The sequence below is a fragment of the Patiria miniata genome, unplaced genomic scaffold, assembly GCF_015706575.1.
Source record: "Patiria miniata isolate m_02_andy unplaced genomic scaffold, ASM1570657v1 HiC_scaffold_14, whole genome shotgun sequence".
Lineage (NCBI taxonomy): Eukaryota > Metazoa > Echinodermata > Asteroidea > Valvatida > Asterinidae > Patiria > Patiria miniata.
In genome coordinates, this window is record NW_024037052.1 from 6,361,587 (window position 1) to 6,388,390 (window position 26,804).

At 40.6% G+C, this 26,804-nt stretch overlaps 3 protein-coding genes across 4 annotated transcripts in view; 2 read left to right on the plus strand and 1 right to left on the minus strand.

Moving 5' to 3' along the window:
- The window catches only part of LOC119721978 (DNA topoisomerase 2-alpha-like), a 46,480-nt gene extending 44,569 nt beyond the window's left edge, over positions 1 to 1,911 (minus strand). The window contains exon 1 of one of the 2 annotated variants that reach the window (XM_038191954.1): positions 1,524 to 1,911. In XM_038191954.1, the coding sequence (XP_038047882.1) occupies positions 1,524 to 1,577 (54 nt within the window). In that variant the 5' untranslated portion in view covers positions 1,578 to 1,911. Of the gene's footprint in view, positions 1 to 1,226; positions 1,495 to 1,523 lie in introns of those variants that run through there. The other variant, XM_038191955.1, reaches the window with a different exon arrangement.
- A 342-nt stretch (positions 1,912 to 2,253) lies between these two features.
- LOC119721979 (ubiquitin-conjugating enzyme E2 G2-like) lies at positions 2,254 to 12,229 on the plus strand. The gene is made up of 5 exons (XM_038191957.1): positions 2,254 to 2,454; positions 4,229 to 4,310; positions 5,304 to 5,422; positions 10,041 to 10,181; positions 11,325 to 12,229. The coding sequence occupies exons 1-5, from the start codon at positions 2,271 to 2,273 to the stop codon at positions 11,450 to 11,452; spliced, it is 654 nt and encodes a 217-aa protein (XP_038047885.1). The 5' UTR covers positions 2,254 to 2,270; the 3' UTR covers positions 11,453 to 12,229.
- A 3,051-nt stretch (positions 12,230 to 15,280) lies between these two features.
- LOC119721980 (IgGFc-binding protein-like) lies at positions 15,281 to 26,572 on the plus strand. The gene is made up of 5 exons (XM_038191958.1): positions 15,281 to 15,994; positions 19,098 to 20,384; positions 24,501 to 24,740; positions 25,174 to 25,270; positions 25,558 to 26,572. The coding sequence occupies exons 1-5, from the start codon at positions 15,883 to 15,885 to the stop codon at positions 25,571 to 25,573; spliced, it is 1,752 nt and encodes a 583-aa protein (XP_038047886.1). The 5' UTR covers positions 15,281 to 15,882; the 3' UTR covers positions 25,574 to 26,572.
- Positions 26,573 to 26,804: the final 232 nt, after the last annotated feature.

Below are 26,804 nucleotides of genomic sequence, written 5' to 3' on the forward strand. Positions count from 1 at the left end.
ATTCAATATGGCTGCCGTCAGCAACCGTTGTATGTGTGTATATGTATACAGGAAGCTAAGTTTCTTGAAGAATTGAAGGAAAATATACCCCATCAACCCAGAGAGGGAAAGCCGTGACATCATAGAATACACCCAATATTTTCAAAAGGCAGTAAACTTTGGAAACTTAGTTTCGTGCCCCGAATCTTTGAACAAATTTGAAATAAACAATAATTAAAGCTATAAATTAAATCAGTGATCAATAAATTAATTAATTAATTACTTGGCATAATAGTAGAAAAACTGAAGGAAATTGAAATATACTGATTTACAATAACATTACAATTATGGAGGTATATTCAAAAGACAACATCTTTGGTTAATTAAAAGAAACGCCTTTTAAGCATGAATATTGTTAAGACAAGAAAATGGACAAACTTACATCATGTTGTACATTACAACAGACATGACAGACATGAAAGATCGTACAGGAAAAACAAGAGAACGGACATGACGGAACAGGGCAGACAAAACAAACAAAAGTGAAAACAAATGTTTTGCCTCAGATACAATCATGGAATGCTTTAAACTCTCAAAAAAGAAATAGGATGAAAATACAGAATACAGATTTTCCGGCATTGTGTCCTGGCTATTTTAAACAAATGTCTCCCATTCAAATTCACAAACTGAGTCTTAACCTACATCCAATTTTGTCCAAGAAAAATTTCACACACTTTTACAGTTTTACCAATTTAGACATGTTACAGATTTAGAGAACTACCGACAACAGAGTCAGTGAAACATCGGAAAAAATGTTGCAACCTGACGCCACTTCTGCGATTGTGTACAAAGTCTATGGAGGGTCAAGCATGTCAAGATAATTTTCTAAAATAACAAAATTGGAAATGTTTCTCACTCTCAGTCCCAGATCTGCAGATTCATGTCTTATCATTTTTGCAATGAATGACCTTCATTGAGATGATAGGATATGATTGAAGAAAAAAGTGGCGTCAGGTTGCAACATTTTTCCCGAAACATCATCAAGTTTGACACAGTCGAGTCATGACAGCCAGATAGCCTAGGCATGCCAGTTGAAAAACATTTGGAGCACACTGACAATGACTGACACAGAGTGACAACTCAAGTGACAGTGTCAGTGCATGGAGGTAGAATGAGGGCACTTACAATACAGCAAATTTAAGGGGGAATAATCATGATAAATAGGCATAATTTCGCTGCTAACATACCTTCAAGGGTCCATCTGTCATTTTCAAAAACCCAGTTAAAAAATCTTCCCGGTAAAAACAACTCTTTTTCCCCCCAAACAAATCAAAACTTCGCCTTGTCGTTCGGTGTTCTGAAATCTCCCGGCGCTTTCTCAAAATCTCTACAGCCGCCAAAACTAACCAATCAGGTGATTCTAAATGGGTCACGTGCTCTTTCTGTTCACAAAACCACGTCTTTTCTCGCGCACACACTCAAAAGACAATGAAATTCACGGTGTTAAACAATTTTAGCTGAATCAATTATTGTTTTAAACTTACCACCCATTTCAAACTAGCTTCATCGGAACCTCCAGCTCCGGCGTCGGAGGCCATTGGGGGATTTTATGCAGATGAAACTGAAGACCGAAAATTGCACAGTTGTCAAAATTTCATTGTTCAGCTGCACTGCAAATGTGCATGTGGCTTGTGCGCGTAGTTTTACCCTTTCGCTGACGGCGAGGTTTTATTGCTAAAAACCTGAGATTATTTGACAGAAACTTGAGTGCTTAACGATTTGTTTCTCGGAACTTGGTGTCCGATTGTTTGTTTCACTTCAAACGCTGGGATTTTTAGCCAAAACCTAAATAATTTTGTGACCAATTTCGCAAAAATATTAACTCATGCACCTGCTGCACGAAGTCAAGCCAACATACCCTTGCATTGCGATTGGACAATATTGTGAGCGCAAACGGCGAACCGTTTATGATTATGTTTAGTCAGTTTCCTAAATAAGTAATAAAAAAGTGATTTCTTTCTTTAACAATGTTAGATGTATGATATAAATTTTTATTGTGCAAGTTTAAGTGATACTTTTGCCCTAATGTGCCATATTGTACGATAATTATGTTTATATTCGCGACCAATCAGATAAATTGTAACATAAGACATTATTCTTAAAAACATGTAGTCATGTTCCCTTTCTCTTCAAGTAAAATCTAGATAGTTGTTATTGCCCTCACTGATGGGACCAGACTAAACTTATAAACGTATACGCGTAAAGGTTAAAGGTGGCGCGCAGTGCACGAGATGTTAATGCGGAGAAGTGGTTTGCCTCCTTGTGATCAATGCGTTTACGTTTTAATTTGTGTCATTTGTGCAGCATCCAGTGTTGTGGAAGAAGTCACTAGATCATGTCAGATTTCTCCTCATTTTTACACGACTATAACAATGGCCGGTGCTGCATTGAAACGCTTAATGACAGAGTACAAACGTATGTGCAAACTCTCAATGACTTTTTACGGAAAATGGATGTTTTTAAGGGAACTTGCAGTGATATAAAATAAATTAATTTGGGAATTGGGGGAGAAGCTTTGGAAATGATGTGCATTATTTATCATGTTTATTGAGCGCAATTTTGACATAGCGCAAATTTATATTACAGCAGCAGGTAATGTATTTGTCAACTGCTATTGCGTAAGGCCAAGTAAAAAAAAAAAACATCACCCGGATTTTTGAAAAACAAGGAGGAGGCGGATTTTTATTTTTTTTTCAAGATAGCCGACAACTGTTGGATTTTACACTGGTCAATTTTACTTCAAAGATAAAAAAAAAATGAAACAGACATGCTGCTGGACAAGAGAATTAAACATATTTACAGTACAGTGTTTTCAATACTTCAATACAAGAATTAAAAAACACTGCCACATGCCGGGCGCACGGGCATTCTTGTCCACGTCGAGGCTGGTTTGGAGATTGCAGGGTCGACTGTATGATGTGGGAAGTGACCGATAGAGTCTAGAATTAGAAGTTCCGACTTGAAAGTTTTTGATTTAACGATGCATCAGTCGACATTTTTAAAATTGATTTAAAATGATTTAAATCGCGATTTAAATCGAATGATTATTGTTTTTTAAAAATCACTGATTTAAATCTTTCTTTTTTTGTAAAAATCTTATTTTCGGCAAAATAAGTTGTTTGAGGGTCATTTTAATCATTTAAATCAACTGATTGCACCTGATTACAAAGTGTAAGATGTTAACACATTCAAACACCCCTACATGGATTTCATCAGCATTGACCTAACTTGCATGTAGGTTTTGCATAATTACCCAAGATCATTGTTTTGATTAAAGTCAAGATCTGACATTAAAAAATGTTCTTCGAAGTTTGAATTTCAAAGACAGCACCCTCACTTTTGCTGTAATCATTCCTTGTTTACAGTAATATTGTGAATCAACTGTGCTGTTGTAGGCTTACCTGAACCATCTAAAGCTGTATTAAACTTAAAGTCCGAATTGATAGTCTATTCCTGTTTCTCCATAAAAATGTAGATTGAGATTTATATAATACATTTCAGAGGTGCAAGGCCTGATTTCTGTTCTCCAGGTTGTAGGAAGGACCATCAATCAAACACTACATAAGTTTCACAAGGATCAGTGCTGTCATTTTGAAATTAGAAGCATATTTATGAAATAAACATGCCCATTGAGAACTGTACTCATGTTTTGTATAGACTACCATGTACACATACCATAAATCACGTTTTTCATTCATATCCTCACACAACATATCTCAGCTGTATCAATCCAGCCAAAAATTGTCTTCAAAATTAATAATGTACTATTAAACCAATGAGGTACATGTAGACTACCTGTAGATGAAACAAAGTGAATTTTTTTTTAATCACTGCTTCAATACAATTTTTGTCCAAAGCATTTATCAATTTATTGAGTTTTGTGGATGATGGGTATTATAGGAACCTGTAAACTCCTTAGTGATGGGTGTAAGAGTGCATGGGGAGATTTAGACACCTTTTCGACATATCACTATATGAAAGAAATTTAATGTGATTTAAATCAAATAAATCAGATTTAAATCAGATAAATCAGATTATTTGGATTTTTTTTTTTTTAAATAAAAAAAATTTCCAACTCTGGTTTTTACCAACACAGGAACACCTACTTGTATTCCTTCCACGTCTCTCACAATGACCATTACTTAACGCCCTTAAGCCTAATTGATTCAGTTGGTTTCCTTTTTTTTAGAATTGACCCTCAATCCCCCAGAGGGCATCGTTGCTGGGCCGTTGAACGAAGATAACTTCTTTGAATGGGAGGCTACCATTAGGTGAGTTAGTCACATTCAAATGTAGCTACCTTTAGAACAAAACTCAACCCATCAAACCCCAACGGCATGTTTTGTTGGAATCTGCCAGGATGGGTACAGTACCCCTAAACTGACAGTCTTTTACATTGGGTTGGCACACCTCCAGAATCAAAGTCAAATGTGTGCAGTTTCCCATATGGTGTTGGAATTTGCCAGGATGGGTTTGTTTTTTTATGTTTGCAAATTATGTATATATATTACCTTTAACCCTAACGTACCTGAATCAACAAAATCCACACTCCTGTTTTGGAGTATTTTGGCGGAATCAGGATACCTCAATATTGAAAACTTTGGGGGATTATTATGGATTCAGGACAGTAAGCCTAGCGGTACTGCATGATTTTGGATTCAGGATACCTCCATATTGAGCAGTTGGGTTGCTTCGACGGATTCAGGATCTCAACAGATTTACTAAAAAGGGCTTTCATTTTGCGCACAAATGAACCCGCCCTGCGAGACCCAAATTATTGTCTGGTAGCCAATAAAGCAATTTTTGTGAAGAAATAATTCAGTAACTAAATGGCGGTGGATTTTTTTTCAATGTCTCATTCAGAAGTGAATAACTTTTATATCTCTATGAAAATAGCAATTAAAAACACAAATCATGGGGAATGCATCTTGAAAAATTGGGGAAAAGGGTCTTGTCCATTGACAGACCTGCTACCGTATATACACATGCAGGTTTTTATCAATTTTTGAGCCACTATACATAAGCAGGTAGAACAGGTATTACAGATTGAGGTTCACCTGAAAAAAAAAATTGACCACCCCTTTAAAGTTTATAAATATAAAAATAGGGCCTGGTATTTTGTTTGCAGCATTGAATTTTCTATTCATTCATTGATATTTGAAATATATTCTCCATCTCTTCTTTCTATCCCTTGAACTTGCCAAGTTTTAGTTTTCGAAAGCGTCTTGAACGGAGACTACATTATCCTTATTTTTGTCCTACAGTGGCCCAGAGGGGACATGCTTTGAGGGAGGCGTCTTTGAGGCTCAGATCCTCTTTCCGCCCGACTACCCGCTGAATCCCCCCAAGATGAAATTCAAGAGTGAGATGTTTCACCCAAACAGTGAGTAGTTAGCAGTCATGTTGTCCAGTCTATCATGAGTCCCCTTAAAGATACAGTCCATCATTTGTAATTTGTGCATTTTGTTCGTGTGAAGCAACAGAAGTGCTCAAAATCTAAAGAAGGGTACTGAACAACTAACCTCGTGAAGTTTCAGCTCAGCTTCAGGTGTATATTCCGAGAAAAACAGCATTCTAGGATCTCAATTTCAAATCAATAGTTGATAAATCATGTTTTTTAATTGGGCCTGAATTCAGCGTCCGAGACACGTTCTCACTGAGCCGATTGCAGCAACGCGATGTCACGCACTGATCCGACGAATTATAGCAACCGCACGGGCTTCACCGAATAACAAAACGAATACTAATTTGAATTACCTATGGTGCTTCTGAAGAAACACCGTTGGAAAGGCCTTCTTTCGTTGATTACTTCAAAATGACTGTTTGTCAGACAGAATAATTTCACAGGGAGTTTAGTCCCCTTACTAACTTTCAACCAAAGTATGTTTTTCAATAATAATTACGCCATTTACTTTTCAGATAGCTGCAAATGATGGACTATAGTTTTAAATGTAATATACAACATTTGCTTTGTGCTGTAATTTTCAGATAGGCCTATGTTTGGATTTTGGGGTTAGTATTTTATAGCAAATATTGTTACACTGACCTGTTTAAAGTTTTGTGTTCATAGATGCTGGAAAAACCAAGAATAAAAATGCTGTTCTTGTAGTCCGGTTCCCTGACCCTACTTCAGACAAAATAGAGGATGTGGAACCGATTGCAAACAAAATATAGCCAACTAAATTTGGTAAATTGGGTGCAGTATTTGTAAAAGTCAGGGTTTTTTTCCAACAATGGTCAGCCGACCATCACTGGAAAATGATACCAAAATTCCACTTCTCTAAGTTTTCTTGAAAATGACAGCAAACCAGGTACCATGATTTCACCGGATGCATTGGACTATTATTCACCTTCAGTCAAGCAGGAGATTTCATATTAATTTAGTAGTTTCATGGTTTAATGATTGGGAAATGTTGTCCAATACCTTTAAAGGGAAAATACAACATTTGCAAACATAAAAAAAAATGAAATGATCAAATTATCACGAAATACATGTAGCTTAATGGATTGTTAGGGAATGACAGTCTAAAGTATCATGTAAAATCGTGGCTCCTGGTGTGCTGACATTTTCAAGAAAAATTGTATTTTTCCAACGCTGGTTGGCCGACCAACCAACCTGCCCCTAAATTTGCGTATTTAGTTATTCCGCATTTTCTTTGCAATTGATTACACACCTGTGAAAGGGTACAAACCTGCTAGACTGATTCTCTCACCTTACAGTTCCCCAAAGTCTATAAATTGCTCCATTTCATCTTAAGTGGAGTCGGGGAGCCAGACTACAAGAACATGATTGATTTTCTTGCTTTTTCCAGCATCTACAAGCCCAAAACCTGAAACAGGTCAGTTTAACAATATTTGCTATAACATTCTGATCCCCCAAATCCATTTATAGAAATTTGCAGCAAGAGCAAATGTTGTTCGTTCCCTATAACCACAAAATCAATATATTATGGCATTTTTGCAGGGCCTTTGTGGTTGCAGACCAGTAAATAAACTTCCATCGACCCCAATAATAAATGCTCCCACTTCAGAAATTCGGGGAAAATACTCACAACTCTCCAAGGTGTTCGAGACACACATAAAAAAAATTAAACTTTATTTTTAACATCTTTCATATTCTTTTCAACTTTTTTTTTGGGGGGGGGTTAACTGATGACTTTTAGGAGAAATTTCAGTTCGAAGGGCTTACATAATGATTTGTTTCCCTTGTCCTTCATTTCAAGTCTGAGTATAATTACCCCTTAAAATAGTCCAGAAGCCTATCGCCATTTTGAAAAACGATGCCTACACTCCATTGCAAAATAGAGCGCTTTTTGGGCCCCAATTTCATCCAAATTGCAAAGAACTACAAGCTCACAGTCCTGTGCACGGCTTCCACCCGTATATTTTACATACCCTCAAGTTCATGGCCCAAAATATGCTCAAATACCGAAGAATGTGAGAGCATGCAAATTGTGATTTGGCCAGCGTAGGCAATTTTGGACCGATTCACTGGCCTGCAACCTTGTACCTCACTGACCGACTCACCAACTGACCGTCAACTGTCATGCTGTATCATTCACTTACCGTCACTTGTAATTAGTTCGTCTCTGACCAGATTAACGAGGTTTTTTGTTCATGTATGTCATGTAGCATCTACACCGCATGTGCTTAAGTATGGTGCTACTTGTTTCAAGTACAAGACATGTGTAGGCAATAAGTTGAATCTCCATGCGAATGGCGACAGTAGATTCTTCATTTTCATCATTTTCCACTGCGGCTTATATACTGTTTAGTCATTCAGAATCCATTTACTAGAATTTGTGCGTTAGGCTTGCCCTGACCTGTTTGATGAGTGGGTAGCATTAGTCACAGACTGGATCTCAGTCCCCATATCATAAACAAGGACAGGCTCTGCTTAAAAGTTTCTTAAATTGTATTGCTGGTGCTGCATTCCGTTTGGCATAACACTGTGCTGTTTTTTGTCCTTGTGGATATTTAAGAAAGTTGAACTCGCCGCCCTCCATGTCACAGATAAGGGGAGACTTTTGAGACGTTGGTGGCAGCAAACACACCGGTCCCCTTTCAATTGTTTACGTCATGTTTGAGCTACAGTGCGCATGCTCAATATGATGCAAACAATGGGAAAAGGATTGGTGTGTTTGCTGCCACCAACGTTGCAAAAGTCTCCCATTAGGCCATTGTTGCACTGGTCATTGTCACAATCTATAATCACTGTGACAGATAATAATGTTTTCAAACTATACTGTTAAGCAATTTTTCTTTATGGGGGGGGGGGGGGTCATTTATTAAAGGCATGTATTAACGTTTGTATTAACCTAAAACAGCCCTAGGTACCAATTTAACCCTAACCATCCCAAATCCTCCAAAATCCTTTTTGTAAATTGGAGGACATTGCAGGATTGAGGCTACATAGCAAAAGTGCGTTGCTAATTTCGGAGGGCGCACTGTGTCAAGGTCTTGGGTCGGACCTTGTGTTGTTTATGCTCAGCCTTGCATAAATTTAGTCCTTGATTAAACTTGAAATCCTCCGCACTGCTCCAGGATGTTAGTTGTTACTGCCTCAGCCTCGACATATTAACAGTCATAGCTGGAGGATTTTGCAGGGTTGAGGCAGTGGTCATCCCTCCAAGGACCACATTCAAGAAATAATGGAGAATTTTGCAGGATTGAGGACTGCTAGTTTTCCATGAGGCCAATTGGAGGATTTCGCAGGATTTAAGTTGCGTCCTAGCAAAAATGTCTAGGGAGTTAGAGTTGAGAAAAACCTTGCTCAACTTTGCTTGCAGGAAGGACCAGTACCAACTACCCTGTGGATCTAGTGTGCAAAAAATGGCTTCAACAAACAGAAAGCAATCATTGAAGGTGGTTTTAAAACAGTGTGCCCACTGGCACACTTTTTCATGTGCGTTAGCAACAGAATCCAGATACGACACCCAAGAAAATTATGCATTGTTTCTGTTTTCTCAAAACGTATTAGTAGCCACTGAGCTAAAACATCCACAGTTCTGGTAAGTTGTTGGCACCCTACTTAAAATTTGGAGCGACTATGTTGCTTCAAACAAACAAGAACGCACAAAAAGTAGGCTTGGGCGATTCCAGGTCGGAATCGAATAGAATCGATTCCAAAGTTGTAATAGGAATCGTGATTCCATGTTTTTGAGGAGTCGATTCCCAGTAGTAACAATTCAGTTCTCCCAAGAATAGGTTCCAGGCACTTGGGTCAATAGGTCATTGTCACTCGACATGTATTAACCATATTTGTAGCAAATTATCCTTTTTCACAAGACATAACTCCTTTTTAAAATGCCACTGTGATTCACTTCTCTCGTTCATTAATGAAACTATGGAGGTCTTTGCTCGCGTCTTCCTTTTTTTTTATTGATAGAAATGGGTTCGATTCGGAATGAAATCATGACTCCAGTATGAAATCAGAATTAATTCCAAGCCTAACAAGAAGTAAATCATCCTATGACGTTTAATTCTAACCGCCGTGAATCCTTCAAAATCCTCTTTGACTAAGTGGAGGAATTTGGAGGATTGAGGTCACATGGCAAAAGTGCTTTACTGATTTTGTAAGATGCACTTTGTCAAGGTCTTGGGCCGGACCTTGTGTTGTTTTTGCTCAGCTATGCATAAATATAGGCCTGGATTATGCTTGAAATCCTCCGTAGTGCTCCTGGATGTCACTGGCCAAGCCTCAACATATTGACAGTCAATGCCGCAGGATTTTGCAGGATTCAGGCAGTGGTCGCCCCTCCACAGACCATATTCAAAAAATAATGGAGGAATTTGCAGGATTCAGGCTAGATCCTAGCAAAAAGGCCTAGGGGGTTAGGGTTAAGTGGAATTTTATAGGGTTTATAGACAACTTGAGAATTTTGACATTGCGAGTCAGGCAGTGCAAGCCCCCCCCCCCCCCCCCCCCCCCCCATCATGCCCATCTCTGCACACTCACCCAGCTTCCTTTCCTAGTTTATTTTTATCTTGTTTTTTCATAGTTTACGCTGATGGCAGAGTGTGCATCTCTATACTCCATGCACCAGGGGATGATCCCATGGGGTACGAGAGCAGCGCCGAGCGGTGGAGCCCCGTACAGAGCGTGGAGAAGATTCTGCTCTCCGTTGTCAGCATGCTTGCAGGTAAGGAGAAAAAATCTACTTTATTTAATTAAAAAATAGATTATTTATGAAGGGGTAAGATTTTCCTTATTCTAAGTAATTTGCATATACCCTCATTTGCATGTGACCCCGAGTGCAAGATGGATTTGTTTGACCTTGTGCCCGATTAATCTTGGAATATGTTACAATAGATCTAACTAACTACAATAGACCAACTGACGTTCTACAAATGGGAAATCCTGTATTTCAATTGACAGTCATGACCAAGTGAGTTATTGTGCATTCATAAATAACTAAGACAGTTTTTTTACCCATTCCTATTGGTCGAGAGCCCGTCACGCGGCCAGTCTTAAACGGATGATAAAGACATTGCTAGCTGGTCTTAAACACTTTTCCAGTGCCACATGAAATTTGGACTTCTAAAAATCCAGTGCCTCTTACCGTTATATTGTTTGAACGTTCACAATCCTCACGTAGGCATGCACAATACTACCAGTGAGTCAGAATTTTATAGTCCTAAATTCACAACGCAATGCCCCAGGTGCATTCTGCGCGACATCGCGTATGCGCGCGCCAATCTTATTCGCAAGCTGGGCACTCTATTATTTAGCTAGAGGGGTGTTTAAAAAAACAAGAAGTGAATTTGTTGAACAAAATCGAGTTTTTTTGACCGAAAAGTTTTGATTTTTTTTGACAGGTATTTATGAATAGGTATTTATGAAAAATAAAGGTATTTATAAATGGGAATAAATATGTGCTCGGTCGGTATTAATCACTCTGTTTAAGACCGCTTAGAGTCTGGGTGCTTATAATTACCCTCGCCTTCAGCTCGGGTAATTATTAGCATCCAGACTTCAAGCGGTCTTAAACAGAGTGATAAAAACCGCTCGAGCACATTTATTCCCTTATTATAGGGTTGCTAGGGTCAAAAAACTGATTTTTTGTTCTCAAAACACTACTCCTTCCAGAAATTACATGGCACAGTCACGTCACTCATGCATGAACACGAAATTGTTGGCCCGCAGCTTCGGAGATCATTTGAGCTTGTCTAAATATACAGGTAGAGTGCCTTGCCACACTCTTCTTCAAAACCATGTTTCTTCAGATGGATTAAATTGCAAAATCTGAACATTCGGTGCTTCTGCATTTGTTTGTGTGCTTCAGAACCGAATGACGAAAGCGGGGCCAACGTTGACGCCTCCAAGATGTGGCGAGACGAGCGGGAGAAATTCAACCAAATCGCGGAAGGAATCGTCAGGAAATCACTCGGCCTTCCCCCTGCACCGTCATGACATTAGTCAAAACCAACAAAGCCATCATTACAAACAAACAAAATGAAAAGGTACTTTGTGTCGTCCTTGATTGGATGATTGAAAACTGCGATGGATCTATATGTCCCCCCCCCCCCCCGGCCCCTTTTCCATTTAGTCACTTCCCTTCAGGGGGGGGGGGGGGCAGTAGAGAAACTTCCCTTTCAAGATACGGCATCAGTCACGCTAGATCAACTCCATATTTAGTATTAACATGTTTCAGATTCATGGCTCCCGTGTGCTCATAGCTTGAAAAATAACTAGGGACCATGTCCCCAGAGCCTCAGTGACTTTTAGATTTTGATGATCACTGTTAATGCTATCTTGCCCCAACTTGAACTGAACATTAGATTTGACCTTCTCCCACTAAAACCCAGACATATTTGACTTATGTTGTGTTTTAGGTTTATTTTCAGCTTCAAAGTAATGTATAATTGTCATAGGTACCATGACCCTATCACCTCTGGGTGAAGGATTCATTAAATAAAAGCAGGCCCAATTATGCCATAAACATATGCATATTAATATGCTTCTTGTATACATTTTATAGACATGTTTCTCACCTAATCAACCAGTATGGTTCATGAATTATCTGACAGCTGTGATAATGGGACATCTAGTCTGTACATGTCGATAAAATATGAAATTCAGATTTAAATGGGGTATTTTTTTTTTCCTTTGAGGGGAGTTTACATTTTGCAAATCCCAAAAGTTCACAAACATTTGGTGTAATAAATGAGAATGATATATGAGAAAATATTTAAGCTCACGGATCGTTACTGTTTAAACTTTTGAAGTTAATTTAATAGGTAACATACTCAGCTACCCCAATATACAGGGTGAGTATTAAAAAAAAAAGTAATCTAGCTGGCGCCCATATTTTTAAGGAAGTTCTGCATGCAGCACTGTCCAGATCTAGGATGTGAAAGCCCAATATATCTGCTTTCTTTAAGTAAAGAATCATTCAAATCACGTACTTTTCCAGTTGAACACAACACAGTTTTATACATTTGTCCACGGAAGCAAAACGAATCCATACCGCATCGTGAAAATGATATCAGAATAATCCCATAAGTCTCTGGGGCCGGCGTGGTAGCCAAGTAGAAGGCAGGGCAAGACTTCAGACATTATAAAGCATGTTGTTTCATTGGAAGCAGAAGGTGTTAAATAAAGGTTACGATAAGTGCCAGTTATCACGGCTTATGAGAGTGTTCCGGTGTGTTTCTATAATATGTAAATTGTTTTCGTTTTGCTGAAATTATGCTCTTGCCTTTATTGTGATCCGTGGACAAACTTGTACAACTCGGTGTATAACTGGAAAAGCACGTGAGCGATTTCTTCTACAGGGTGAGTCAAAAACCACGAAACCCAAATGTGCGGACTATTGTTTTAGTGAAGTTCTGCATGTAGCACTTTCAAAATTTAGGATGTGAAAGCCCAATTTAAAAGCTTTCTTTTAGTACAAGAATAATTCAAATCACTCAAGTACTTTTCAAGTTACGGAATTGTAAACACAACCACCGTTTTGAAGTTCTGTCCACGGATCACACAAAAGGTGTGCGTTCTTTCAGCAAAACGAAAACAATTCACACAAATCCCTATGTGATTTGTTTTCGTTTTGCTGAAAGAACACTTACCTTTTTGTGATCCGTGGACAGAACCTTAAAACGGTGCTTATGTTTAAAAGTCCGTAACTTAAAAGTACATTAGTGATTTAAATGATTCTTGTACTAAAAGAAAGCTTATGAATTGAGCTTTCATATCCTAGATTTTGAAAGTGCTACATTTAGAACCTCACTAAAACAATGGTCCCGACATTTGGGTTTCGTTTTTTTACTCACCCTGTAGATGTTGAATGCGCTACATGCAGAACTTCTTCAAAAAAGGAACACATTTGGAGAATAGTCGTTTTAAATTAAACAAAGAAAATATGGAAGCGAAAGTTACACTCTGTTGCAAAGTTAATGGGACCACCAAAATAGAGAGCACTTAAAAGGCGCACAAAATCTGAATGTGAAAATCATTCAAATCTACCAGTACATGAACAAACGTTTCTGTGTTGAAGAGGAAAATTAACTGCAGTTCATGCTACGAATTAATACTTGTTGAGGTTTTGCAGGAAATTAGGAAATCTCATTTGGGGTGCGGCAAATTGCAGTCCGCCCCAACTACTCGTTCGTATTGTTCTTGTCCTTACCGCAAATTAAGTCCGGATATGATGTTAGTATGTTGACGACATCGTGCGCCATAGACACCTGCCCCCCAAAAGGATGACATTAAATATTTTCCGTCAAGTAATGACATACTCATTGTTTTGAGGGCGTGATAATGACACAAGCCTTCTAGTTAAAGGAGCGATGTTCAGATTACAAAGTTTCTCTACAGGGTGACCCAAAACAAAATGCACTTACCCTAAAACGTTTGCCTTTAAAAAAAAAAAAGATCGGTCCATTTTTATGTTTTGCTTTTTCTCTCAATTATTGAAGAAAACAAATCATGAAAATAGACCTTTGGGTTGCTGAGAAAATGCCAATGATGTAAAAGTTGTCGGCTTTCATCCTGTACAGAAGAACTTCAAACAGTGAAACATTTTACTGTAAGCCTACTGTGCTATTAACAATTATCCTACATTTTGTGCAATTTCTTTTGTATTTTGACATATTTATCATGCTAAAAGGGTTTAAAATAGGACTAAAAGGACGAGATACCCGTTCGGGTGGAAAATAAAATGCATTTCCATATATTATGCGCCATGTTGTTTGTAAGGATTAAGACATGCGCATGTACAGTGAAAATCCCTTACTTGTAGTTTTTTATGTACAACTAGGATGAAAAATGACTGCTTTAACAAAATTGGCATTTTCTCAGCAACCCAAAAAGAGTTTTTTTCATGAATGAACGAAAAAGCTCCCAGCTTTAATCTGATACCAAAAACATAAAAATCCACCAATCGTTGTTTAGGCAAATGTTTTATGGTTGCATTTTTGGGTCACCCTGTACACATAAAATTATGAAGCAAGATATGCGACTAGAGGGATCCCCTTTTTTGTGTAGGTCATCGTGTTCCCTAAATCTTGGGAGATCTTTTGAGACATCTAGGGAGATGTGTTAGGTAAATAGGGACACGGGGTACCCCTCTGCCTCAAATCGTGCACGTTTTATCTCAGTGAGATTCGCCTTTGTTTTGCTGGAATGTGCACACGCGTGAACCTTTTGTGCGTTTATTGTTACTGAATGAAAATAACAACTTAATAAGTCATAAATTAAACACTAACAAGTTACTATAAGGCTTTTAAACAAAACCAGAAAGCTCTCAGAGAGCGCATATCTCCGCCAAGGCTAAACGATTCCCCGCCATATTGTCAGTACACCCAAAAGAAATACTCGCATAAATGGTGAACAATCATTAAAAAAAAATTAAAATTCCTGGATCCAGACCCAGATCCGGATCACTTCCAAAATCTAATCGAGTTGTACTTGTACCAAGGGCCACCCTTAAAACAAATCATGCAAATCTGTCCGTATTTATTTGCGTTATCTTGTTAACAGATAAAGCAACCAACCAACAAACAAACGCCGATGCAAACATAATAACCTCCTTGGAGTAGGTAATAAATCGTGATACTAAAAGCACTTCATGTCAAGCGGTATATAAGTTGAACCCTCGAACCCAAAACATCCTGCTTAATTACCGTTGTAAGAAATAATTCCGTTTATAAAACGGTGAGCTTTTCTTTTTGGCTCACTGAAGTGCCAGAAGCCGGGTTCAAATTCGTTATGAAAGGGACGCATCACCGGGGGGGGGGGGGGGGGTATGCGGGAAACCACAGCATAAACCCCAGAGACTTATGGGAAGGGCACCCTGATTGGATGTCCGCAAATTCAGCTGATTCAATGCCGAGAGGAAGTCGAGGGTTGTAAGCGTCACGTCAGGCTGACTCAGCCGCAGTGCCAGACGGTACACTGTGGTCCTACAACTCCCAAGAAACCTGCCGCCATCTTGGCCACTCAAGGGACCAACAACTTGGCACAACTCCTTGTCGCACTGCCGACACGTTGGGATGTGTAAGACGTGTACCGTCGTGTTGTGCTGAACGACGCTAGGAACCAGGCTGCTGTGTGAGCAATTCGCTTGCAGATTTGGAAATACGTGTCGCAGTAAAGTCTTCGGAGTGCCTCGAACTTCGTTGTCGAACTTCGTGGGGTTCGCTGTCGACCTCGTGGAGGTTGTTGTCGACCGGAAGATATACTTGCAAGTTGTAACGCGAGTCTTCAGAAACAACCTTTCTTGAACTTTTTTAGCTGGAAAGACAACCGCGTATTCCTGCGCTCTGCGTTTACGTGTCTGTATATCAAGGTTGCTTTTGCGCGCCTTTTCTTCTTCACATTTTGTTAATAGAGTACTTATAGAGATGGAACCCAAGACAGCTTTATTATTTTTGGCGGTTGTGGCCTCCTTTGTTGCCACTGTGAACTGCCAGAGGCGACTCCCACCTAACCAGACTCCGTCCATATTGAGACCGGGTAAGTATTATTGTCATAGATACAAACTTGTTGGACTTAGGCTTATAGTATGTGTTGCTTTGCTGAGGTAGCTAATTTTTGTTTAGAGAAGCTGTGATTTTTGTAAAGCTTTGCAAATCGTCTTTTACTTTTTTTTCTCATTGGAGGTTGGGTGTGGAGAGGGGGGGGGGGTGGCGATGGAGGGGGGTGTGGGGCGTTACAAACCGCTTGGTTTGCAACTGTATTCCCGAAATGGAACGCTAGCACCCATTTCAGACGAGGGTCACCGGGACGGGGCGGCACGGGGCGGGGCGGGGCAGGGTATTAAATACCGTGCGCTATTTCCATATTGTAATATTAAACCTTAAAGGTTTGTGTATAGCTGGTGGCTTACGAGGGAGATGCGCAATGTGTTACTTTATTTCCTCGGAAAAATTCAAGACAACAAGGTGTCTTCGCTGCTATTTAAAAAAAAAAATCCCTTCGGATCCGCCAATAAAGAGGCGTCGAAAGATGGACTAAAAAGTCTAGTCAGAAGTAGGATTTTAAGGCATAAAACTTGCCTGCCTAATACCAAAATGTTATTGCTTTTTTGTTTGGCACGCCTGTCAGGATCCTGTATAACGTTGATACCCTCAAAACTATCAGTTCTATTTTCATCAAGCATAGACCATAGTGTGAATTTAACAACTTCAGGTTGATCAAAGTAGAACGCAGGTACCGGAAGTCGAAAATCAAATGTTTTTCCCCCAAGATATTATAGCTTATTTTACATTATGGGTTACTGGTGATTCTACACAAATGCCAATTTAGGGGCTGTCCACTAGACAATGTGACATTTGTTTACAAAACTAAATGTTGTGGTCATGTGATGCCAACTTTCAACAAACGGTTCTGTTCTGTGATATGAAATTTAGATTCCCGCGAAATCTGATATCTGTTTCCCCATTGTGGACTCGAACCCTCACAAGTGGCAAATAATGTTCGCAAAAGCATGCGCAATGCAAGCGCGAGTGCGTTTTTGTAAGAGTCAAATCTCACACTACACCGGGTCAATTATGATACAAACGTATCTAGGCGTTTTGTTAACTTTTTTTAATAGGCATAGCTGCACGAGAAAGCCTTAGTAATAATCGAACGATACGTGCAGTTGTGAAACTTCCTGTGGTTTGAAGACTTCGTCCAAGTCAGATATTTTCGTCTTCAAGCAACCGTGCGAGGGGAAATGACTCACTTTTTATCTCGTTACAGCACTCCGTGGAATTATTTACAGAAGTGATGTGCATGACCTCTAACCCAATATCAATCGTCAACCCTTTTCATGAAGCATAATAGCGAAACAAATCTTTCTCTCATTTATTTTTAAGTTGACCCGGATTACCATAAAGATGAAGGTCTATCCTCGGGGACGGCGCACGGAGGGCCGGATGCCCTATAAAGGCAAATCCCGGTTAGGCCAATATTCAATGTCGGACCGGTGACTAAACTTCAACCCAAAGGTCATTTTGGCAATCTTAATCCAGATCTCGGTCATACTCATAGAATACCGTTTTCATCTATACATGCATTTGTATTTGCATTTTGAGAAACGAGGTTCATGCTTGTTCAATCTTCAAAGATGTAGTCGAATCGGACAAAGCGTTATGTAATTGTCACTGATAATTATTCTACGGTCCTCGAATGAAAGAACTGTTGATCCAATTTTTTTTTCACAGCTGGTTTTCAAATATGTTTAACACACACACAAAAGAAGCTCATCACAGTTATGAACGAAAAAGAAAGGTACCATGGCCGGGTATGTGCCCACAGTGCCCTGCGTAAAGTAGGGTAATGAGCCGTGAACATGTACAACATGGAGTGCCGTGGCCTCGGGGTGCAGACCAGTAAATCGGTCCGAAATTGCCTGCGCCGGCCAAATCACGATTTGCATGCCCTCAAAATCTTCGGTATTTGAGCATGCTGTGGGCCATGAACTTGAGGGTTTGTACAAAATATGGGTGGAAGCTGTGCACAGGACTGGGAGCTTGCAGTTCTGTGTAATTTGGATGTAATTTGGACCCTAAAAGCGCTCTATTTTGCAATGAAGTGTAGGCATCGTTTTTCAAAATGGCGATGGGCTTCAGGACTATTTTTAGGGGTGATCATCTTCAGATGGAAATTTCTCCTAAAAGTCATCAGTTGACCCCACGAAAATTGAAAAGAAAATGAAAGATGATGAAATAAGCTTTAATTTGATGTGTGTCTCGAACACCTTGGAGAGTTGTAATTATTTTTCCCGAATTTTTGAAGTGGGAGCATTTACCATTGGGGTCTATGGAAGTTTATTTACTGGTCTGCTACCCTCGTGGTGTGGAGCATTGAATTCGTGATCTGGGGGAGATTATGCAGGTTGTGGGTTCGAGTCCTGCCTGGGGTTATGGTGCGTGTGTGTGTGCCCTTGGGCAAGGCACTTCGTCACTCATTGCTTCTCCCCATCACCCAGGGGTAAAATGGGTACCTGTGAGGGCAGAGATGGTATATTGTGGTTGAGCTGCCTAGTGGCGAAATGGCATCATCGAGCTGTATACTTCCCAGGGAGCTGAGGTGGTCTTTGGAATGTTTCATTGGCCCAACGAGTATAGGGGTAATAATGACTCGTGTACAGCGCATTGGGACCTTGTGTGAAATGCGCTTTATAAGCACGGTTTATCATGTTTATAGGTTGGCCTATACCCTTTGGGTCACAAACTTTGCCACCAAATCCAGACACATCGAACCTACTTCAAACAAACTTAGACGGTGTTGTCTTGCTAGTTTTTATTTCATGCACAACTCAGGTCAATCAATAACTCCCTTTGTCGGGCATACGTTAAGACGAGGGCGAAAGAGAGTGAAAAAAAAGATATTAAAATTTAAGAGACATTTTTCTTACGGATTGTATTTACCTGCCTCTTACGCCATACCTTACACTCCTTCTTACATTGCATGTTTCGTTTTCACTTTTTATATTCATTTTGAGACCGCAAGGCGTCAGCCTACTGTATCTTCTTTGAAATCTTTGTCATAGAGACTTTAATCCACCACTAAATCTGAGATATTTTCACATACAAGCAATGATGCGCATCCTCATTTACTCTCTCCACAGCACCGGATACGAGAGGAGTAGATTTCATCTTCTGCTTCATGAGCAACTTTCAGATTCCGGAGCGTCTCATCCTCATCATCGGCGGCAACTCACCGGGCGACACGATGGTGCGCATCACCGTCCCAGAGCTCAACATCCTTCGGTTCGTCACGGTTCCCGAGCAACAGACACGGTTCGTGGACATCCCGCCCATCGCAGCGGCTATCGGTACGGGCTTCCAGAACGGTACGGTCTACGTGCTGGCCCAGCAATTTGTCACCGTTCATGCTGTCAACTCCATCTCCAACACCAACGACGGATTCCTGGCCATTCCAACGGATGGGCTCGGAACGGAGTACATCATAGCTTCGTACGACCCCGTCCCTATAGAGCAGTCTCAGTTCGTTATTTCCGGCACGCAGGATTACACCAGAGTCTGGATATCCCCTACGAGGCAGATCCGATGGAGAGCCCGACTGTACCAGCCCGGACAGACCATCATCGTGGATCTGCAGCGGTTCCAGTCGATCCAGTTCCAAAGTGCTGCCGACCTGACCGGTTCCCACATCCGATCCAACAAACCCGTGTCGGTATCCTCGGGGGCCTCCTGCACACTCGTACCGGCCGGTGTGTACCGGTGCGATCACCTGGTGGAGATGATACCGCCGGTGTCCACCTGGGGCAAACGGTTCACCCTCCTGCCCTTCGTCAACCGGACCTCGGGGTTCATCTTCCGGGTGATCGCGGCTCGCCAGCAGACGGAGATCAACGTCGCCGGCACCAACACCTGGTTGATGCAGATGGGGGAGTTCAGAGAGTACGACCAGGTGTCCCCGTTCCCTGTAGCCATCACGGCAAGCCGGCCGGTTCTAGTGGTTCAGTACGCTAAAGGCTTCGAGAGCGACATGATGGGAGACCCTTTCATGACCATTGTTCCTCCCGTTGAACAGTACATTATGGGCACGGTGACTTTCGGGACCTTCAACGAGTCGTCGCTGCTACAGCAGCGGCAGCCTCTTAGGAGCTTCATCTGCATCTCTGTATCTGCTGAGGCACTCTTCGCCGTCAGCCTGAACAACATTCCGGTCCTGGACAGCAGGAGGTATGTACCTGCCTTCGGGAGGCTGGCCACCTACGGCGCCGATCGCTCCTTTGAGATCGCCCGCGGTGCCAACACCATTGCCAACCCCTCGCTATTCACGAGATTCGGAGCGATCGTCTACGGCTTTGGACTGGGAACATCTTACGGATTCCCGGTTGGCTACAGGTTAATTCGGCAGTTGTGTACTCGTGTGAACCACGGAACAGGTTGGTAATGCCATCTATACTGCTATCGGTTGTCTCTCGCTCGATAGTCTTTACCTTCATGATTATAGTCAATTTTAAACCATTCTTGCTTCAAGGAAGCACTGTTGACTTAAGGTTGTCGACTGTTGAGGAGCCGACAACAATCTTGAAAATCATAGCGAGGCAAATAACAGCAACAAACATGGCAGAGAAAATAGTGTGTGCGGCGAACGACGTGACTCTTGCAAAGTTACAGCAGATTGACAGTTTTATAAATGGATGGATAGCTCAAACTCCCCCCCCCCCAAAAAAAAAAAACACCAGTCCGTATTCTAGGTATAGGTCATGTCTCATTGCATTTTGAAGAATGATCTTAGAACATAAAACTTAAGTTCCGTTTTAGGCTTTGTCTTCTAAGATCTTTCATCAAAATGCAATGAGACATGACCTACCTAGAATACGAATTGATATTTCGGGGAATTTGAGCTATCCATCCATTTATAAGATTGTCAATCTGCTGTAACTTTGTGAGAGTCACTCATTCACCGCACACACTATTACGCCGCCATGTTTGTTTGCGTTAGTTGTCTCGCTTTCATTTTCAAGATGGCGTATCCTGAGAAAGATCTATTGTTGGTTCCATCTCGGCAGCTAAGGCGGCAAGGCCTGATCAACAACAGTTTATAGTAAAGCTACTTTTGATGGATCACAATCATATACAGGGTGAGTAAAAAAAACCCGAAACCCAAATGTCGGGACTATTGTTTTAATGAAGTTTTTCATGTAGCCCTTTGCAAATCTAGGATATGAAAGCCCAATTTACAAGTTTTCTTTTACTACAAGAATCATTCGAATCACACATGTACTTTTCAAGTTACGGAATGTTAAAGACAACAACCGTTTTAAAGTTCTGTCCACGGATCACAAAAAAAAGTTCAGCAAAACGAAAACAATTCACGCACATCCCTATGTGAATTGTTTTCGTTTTGCTAAAGAACACTGACCTTTTTGTGATCCGTGGACAGAACCTTAAAACGGCGGTTGTGTTTAAAATTCCGTAACTTAAAAAGTACATGAGTGATTTAAATGATTCTTGTACTACAACAAAGTTTATGAATAGGGTTTTCATATCCTAGATTTTGAAAGTGCTACATGCAGAACTTCACTAAAACAATAGTCCCGACATTTGGGTTTCGGGTTTTTTTTTACTCACCCTGTACATCACAAATTCGGTCAAAAGTAAGCCGCAACTCCAATCTCAAATAACAGAGGAAAAACGATAACCAAATGAGTGCCTTTGTCACAATTCATTTAAAAACCATGTTAGTTGACCTGGGACTGGTTCACTTGTGATAGACTTGTGATAGAGTTGTGATTGACTTGTGATCTTTCACAATTACATCGATCACAACAATGTTTATATTAAAAAGTGTTAAGTATAGTCTCCTAATCTCCTTGCAAGGAACCGCCATGCATGTATTGGGACAAAAGACCAACTAAAGCAAACAAAGATGTCTCAGCCACATTACTCTCTACGTTCCTTTATAGCCTGGTTCCCAGACCAAAAGATTCTGACTATTCCTGATGATACTTAGGTCAGGTAGCCTCCGGTAAAACTTTGTATTATAATGCACGTCACGTGACTAAAACGGGAGGAATTCCTCCTTTTTCCGGAAATGTCCGAAGTTTGCCGAGTTCATTTCGTCGACAATTGGATAGCGCCCGAGTATTTCCGAGTATAATAGGCATATAAGGTTTAATTAACTGCTAATTGCTTATTAAAAACTTTTTAAAATTAGTTGATATTTAGTATTCATTGGTTTCATTAAGAACACTTGACATTCAACGACGATTTTGTGCATCAAGTATACTCGAATTGTATGAGCAAACTTTTTGCTGCGTCATTTACTATTTTGAATTTGACGACCGTTACCGAGATTTTCCAAAACTCGGTCTTCATTCGGCTCCGCCTGCTAACAGTGCTATTTGGGTGCCTAATTTTGAAGATTCCAGATCAACATTAGTCAATGTTATCTTACAGAAATATCAAACTGTATAATCATAATTGTATGATATTACGAAGCAAGTGATTTCTTTACAAATTTGATCAGAACATTAAAAGCTATAAGTGATAAAGCGAAATCGAAAACGAAGCCGAGCTTTGAAAATGTTTATATTTAGCCACGGAGGCTGCCTGACCTACAATTTAGACGTGAACGTCGGGAATAATTGTCAGGTCTAGGGAACCAGACTGCGTTGCTTTACTGAGAACTTTTAATTCATGCAACCAAATGCTAGTCCGAGTATCACTTGACCAATGTATAGCCCTCTCTGCCTCCGGTCCAACGTCTCATATATCTAAGCACGCAAATTTATGCGACCCCGGCGCGCCAGCCAATCAGAGTCGACATGACGTCATTTTCATTCCTGAATTGAATTGTTGATTGGTCAATTTGGATGCCATGTTTTTGTAACAAAACACTGGGCACAGATTCAATTTAATTCGATTCAATTCAACTTCACATTTATTTCCCGACATTGGCTTTCAAAACGGGTTAGCGAACACCCGCTATATGCCTAGAAGGCGCCCGCTGAATGGTCAGAATCTCGAGGTAAAGTATAGTTGCATAATTAATCACCGAATCTGCTCGCATATCACAGACCTTAGACTTTCCAAACCTTGCCACAGAAATACGCTTGATTTTCCCACCATTTCTTTCATCGCAAAAAAAAAACTTAAAAAAAGTCCACACGAGCGCAGGAAACGTGCCCTTATGTACAAACAGGGCGTGGTATGGTTCTAAAAATGACAAAACTTTCAGAAGAATCCCATAGGCCTATAGGGACCAAGCAAAACAAAAACAAGTGGCGCCTATTTTTAGCTAGTTCATAATGAAGACGGTTTTTATATTTATCCCATATCACGGCGCTTGTGCTCAATCGCCGCCAGATGACGTGAAAAGTTAAATCCCACTAATTACCCACGCACAGAACAATACAGGTCATCCGGTAATTAGTTCAAACTCGACTGATTGATATGAACGTTTGACCGCTAAATTTGTTGGTCACCAATAGCCGTATACCGTTGCCCATCACATCAGTGGTAGAATGCAGGCCGTTGTATGACCCGAAGTCTGCAGCGTAATGATCAGTGATGACAACGGATGACAGTACTGATTAGCATTTCCCCCTCACTAAAACATCTGACCTCCAAAACATGACCCGAACAAGGCGACATTCCCTGCGAAATCTCCTGCGAAATTCTTCCACGTTGTCAACAATGACGTGTCGAGTGGGGGCAAGCGTCGTCGGGTGTTCTTTTTTATTTAAGAAATTTGTCAGCAAGTCTTTATTCCTCTAAAGAAAAACTGAAGACGAAAAATCAAGGCCGTCTTTGCAGGAAAGGTTTAGTTTCCTTAATTCCAAAACCTGGACATAATTATAAACTACATGTATAATAATCGATGTATGCACAACTTTTCTGGAAAAAAAGTTTTGTAACCAGTATTGACTGGCATTTTGGCATCGATGACGGCGATTTTTGTCACTGACATGTTTAGAATGTCTTCTTCCGTTATAATTTAACATTTCAACCCGAGTCAAGTCCAGTCCATTTGCTCTCAGTGACTCGAGCCGAGTTATTTACCCGTTGGGACTCGAGTTGAGTCGAGTCACCAAAAATTGGGACTCGAGTCGAGTTACAACTTTGTTGAAGGGGCCTTCGTGGTATAAAGCGTGCCTGGATGGGCCTTATAGCCCACGGTCCCCACATTTCTTGGCCTGTAGATTGTTTTAGGACTTGGCGAGTGGGCACTTGATATAGACCAAGTCCTCACAAGTCCGCATTATTATCTACAGGGTGAGTAAAAAAAAAATCCCAAATATTGGGACTTTTTGTTGTTGTGAAGTTCTGCATGTAGCACTTTCAAAACTAGGATATGACAGCCCGATTCATAAGCTTTCTTTTAGTACAAGAATCATTCAAATCACTCATGTACTTTTTCAAGTTACGGAATTTTAAACACAAACACCGTTTTAAACTTTTGTCTACGGGTCACAAAAAAAGCAAGTGTTCTTTTCAGCAAAACAAAACAATTCACATACATCCCAATGGTTCATTTTGAATTGCCTTCACAGAGCAGGTCATAGAGTACGACTGTTTCGATACCAACGTGGGAAATGTTCCACCAGGGCAACCGGTACCAGGCGACCCAACTGGGGCCGGTCCGAAACTACCCCCTGAAGAGGATCCGAACCGGCCTGCCGGTGGTTCGATACCGCCCGGGAACCCTGCCTTCCCGTTCGTCCCAGACCCCAACTGGCCGACTGCCCAGATACCGCTGCCGCCGATTGCACCGCCTGAACAACCCGAAGACGGTAGGCTTATAGCATCTCTCACAAACTTGGAGAATATGGGCCTTATTCACGAGTCAGCCATATTGAATTGAAAGTGAGATAAAATCTTAATCGTCCCAACCCAAGACCGAGCCGAAGTTCTAGTCCACTTTAAAACTATTCACCAATCAGATTTATAGGAGGATTTATTCGGGAATTCTAAAAGAAAAAAAAGAAAAAAAAAAAATATATTTTTTAGTGCAAGCAATAATTTCATTCGGTGGCATATGGAATGTTCCATTTAACTCGGCTTCACCTCGTGGAATGGAACATTCCATCTGTCACCTTATGAAAGTATTCTTACCATTGGACTTATAAACTTTCATTATTTTCATATTTTGTATGATGTAACTCGGTGGCTTGGATCCAAGTGGATAAAGTTAACCATCTCGCCCCATGACTGTCTCCTGTACAGGCTGTTTCTCGACTGGTCTGCTCATCCTGGGTGCTATAGCGCCCGCTGCCGTCGTCTTCCTCATTATGTTGATCATCCTCGTCTCTCTTCAGCAGTCGTAAGTCGACTATATTAACCCCCCCCCCCAAAAAAAAGACCCTTTGCAGACTGACTAACAAGTTTCGGTCACATTAATGATTTTTGTTAGCTAGGTATCTCTTTTCTTCAGTATGGCCAATCCGTGCTGCGAGCGAATGCAGTAAGAAAAATGATGAAAACATTCGTACTGTTGCGTTTCACTACAGGCAGCTGGTCTTCACGATAGTTTTGGGTTAAAATGTTTTTTTTCTCAAGGCAAACATGCATTGTTTTTCTTAAAATCATTGTTTCTTTCTTCATTCACAGGAAAAACAAGTACTGATAATCATCATTATATCAGAACCAGAAGTATGTCGCCGCCAATATCAATACAGCCTCAGGTCGACCGTCGACGGAATCCGACGTTGTTGAAACTCAACTTTTTTTTTAAAGTGCGTCACTGTTAGGCCTACCCGGTACCATTCAAAGCACTCATCTGGTGTTACGGACAAAAAAAATAGGCCTAGAGTGCAAACTTGCCCGTTTTGAAAATTAATGATTTTACCGATAAATCAATCACACTAAGCTCGTACCGAAATCATGTTGCCAGCTTTTGCTCGGATAATCTGTCATGGGGCAGACTTTGTACAATGCCTGCTTTCGCCATTAAAGGGGGCCTTCATACAGTTAAGCGTTATATGGTCAACATGGAAGATGAGTTTGAAGAGATGTGGAAAGTACCAAATAATAGTTATTTTTATTCTCTAAAACATATGTGCCTTATCCCCATATGCTGTCTGTCATGGTAACTTGGTGAGGGGTCGATCCATGATGAACCGGTGGTGAGTCGTGACGTATCTTGCACCTGCGCGTGAGTTATAAAGTACCCTCATCCCCAAGTACGGTGTGTTCGATGAAAGTTGATTAACCACATGGGTCTCGACCGAACCCTGGTTTTAGGAACAGTTTACATGTAATTATAGTAAAACACATCTGCCTTCGGGTTTGTATAGTGTTATCTGCTGAGGTCGACACTTCTTATCAGCCTAGGACCTATGTACCAAATCGCAAGAATAGAACATGTTGTACATTGTTTGTAGTGATCCCTTTGTTTACGGCTTGTAGTTTAGAAAATTCAGAAGCAAACTTAGCATTAAAAGAGTAGAAAATTCAAAGAAAATAGGGCCCACATAAAAGATAAAGTAAAGGTCTATGGCCCTATAAATTACAATAAATTGCTCTCTCAAAAAAATAAATAATCGTGATGGATAATTACTTGTGGCCACACTTGAATTGGACAATACAAAGCTCATGATTGTATTCTGCAAATTATGAGCGGGGGGGGGGGGGGGGGGCACAAGCCCGGCGGGGGGTGGGGCGTGCCCCTTATCCCTTTAGTTATACACCAATTTACAGGGTGTTCCCCAAATCAGTTGTGCAAGCAGATATCCTTTCTCAAAAACTACTTAACATACGCATTTCATCTTGATGGAACATACATATATATATTATACTCTTGTGTAAAATTAGTGAAAATGCCATGGAAATCAGTTTATACAAACCAGAGATCTGAC

What these genes read in the sequence shown, in the direction of transcription:
- LOC119721979 (XM_038191957.1), top strand. Translation starts at nt 2,271, where the DNA reads ATGTTAATGCGGAGAAGTGGTTTGCCTCCTTGTGATCAATGCGTTTAC. An exon ending in GAATGGGAGGCTACCATTAG is followed by an intron (nt 4,311 to 5,303) that starts GTGAGTTAGTCA and finishes TTTGTCCTACAG; the next exon opens with TGGCCCAGAGGGGACATGCT. An exon ending in TGAGATGTTTCACCCAAACA is followed by an intron (nt 5,423 to 10,040) that starts GTGAGTAGTTAG and finishes GTTTTTTCATAG; the next exon opens with TTTACGCTGATGGCAGAGTG.
- LOC119721980 (XM_038191958.1), top strand. Translation starts at nt 15,883, where the DNA reads ATGGAACCCAAGACAGCTTTATTATTTTTGGCGGTTGTGGCCTCCTTT. An exon ending in TCGTGTGAACCACGGAACAG is followed by an intron (nt 20,385 to 24,500) that starts GTTGGTAATGCC and finishes TTGCCTTCACAG; the next exon opens with AGCAGGTCATAGAGTACGAC. An exon ending in GCCTGAACAACCCGAAGACG is followed by an intron (nt 24,741 to 25,173) that starts GTAGGCTTATAG and finishes TCTCCTGTACAG; the next exon opens with GCTGTTTCTCGACTGGTCTG.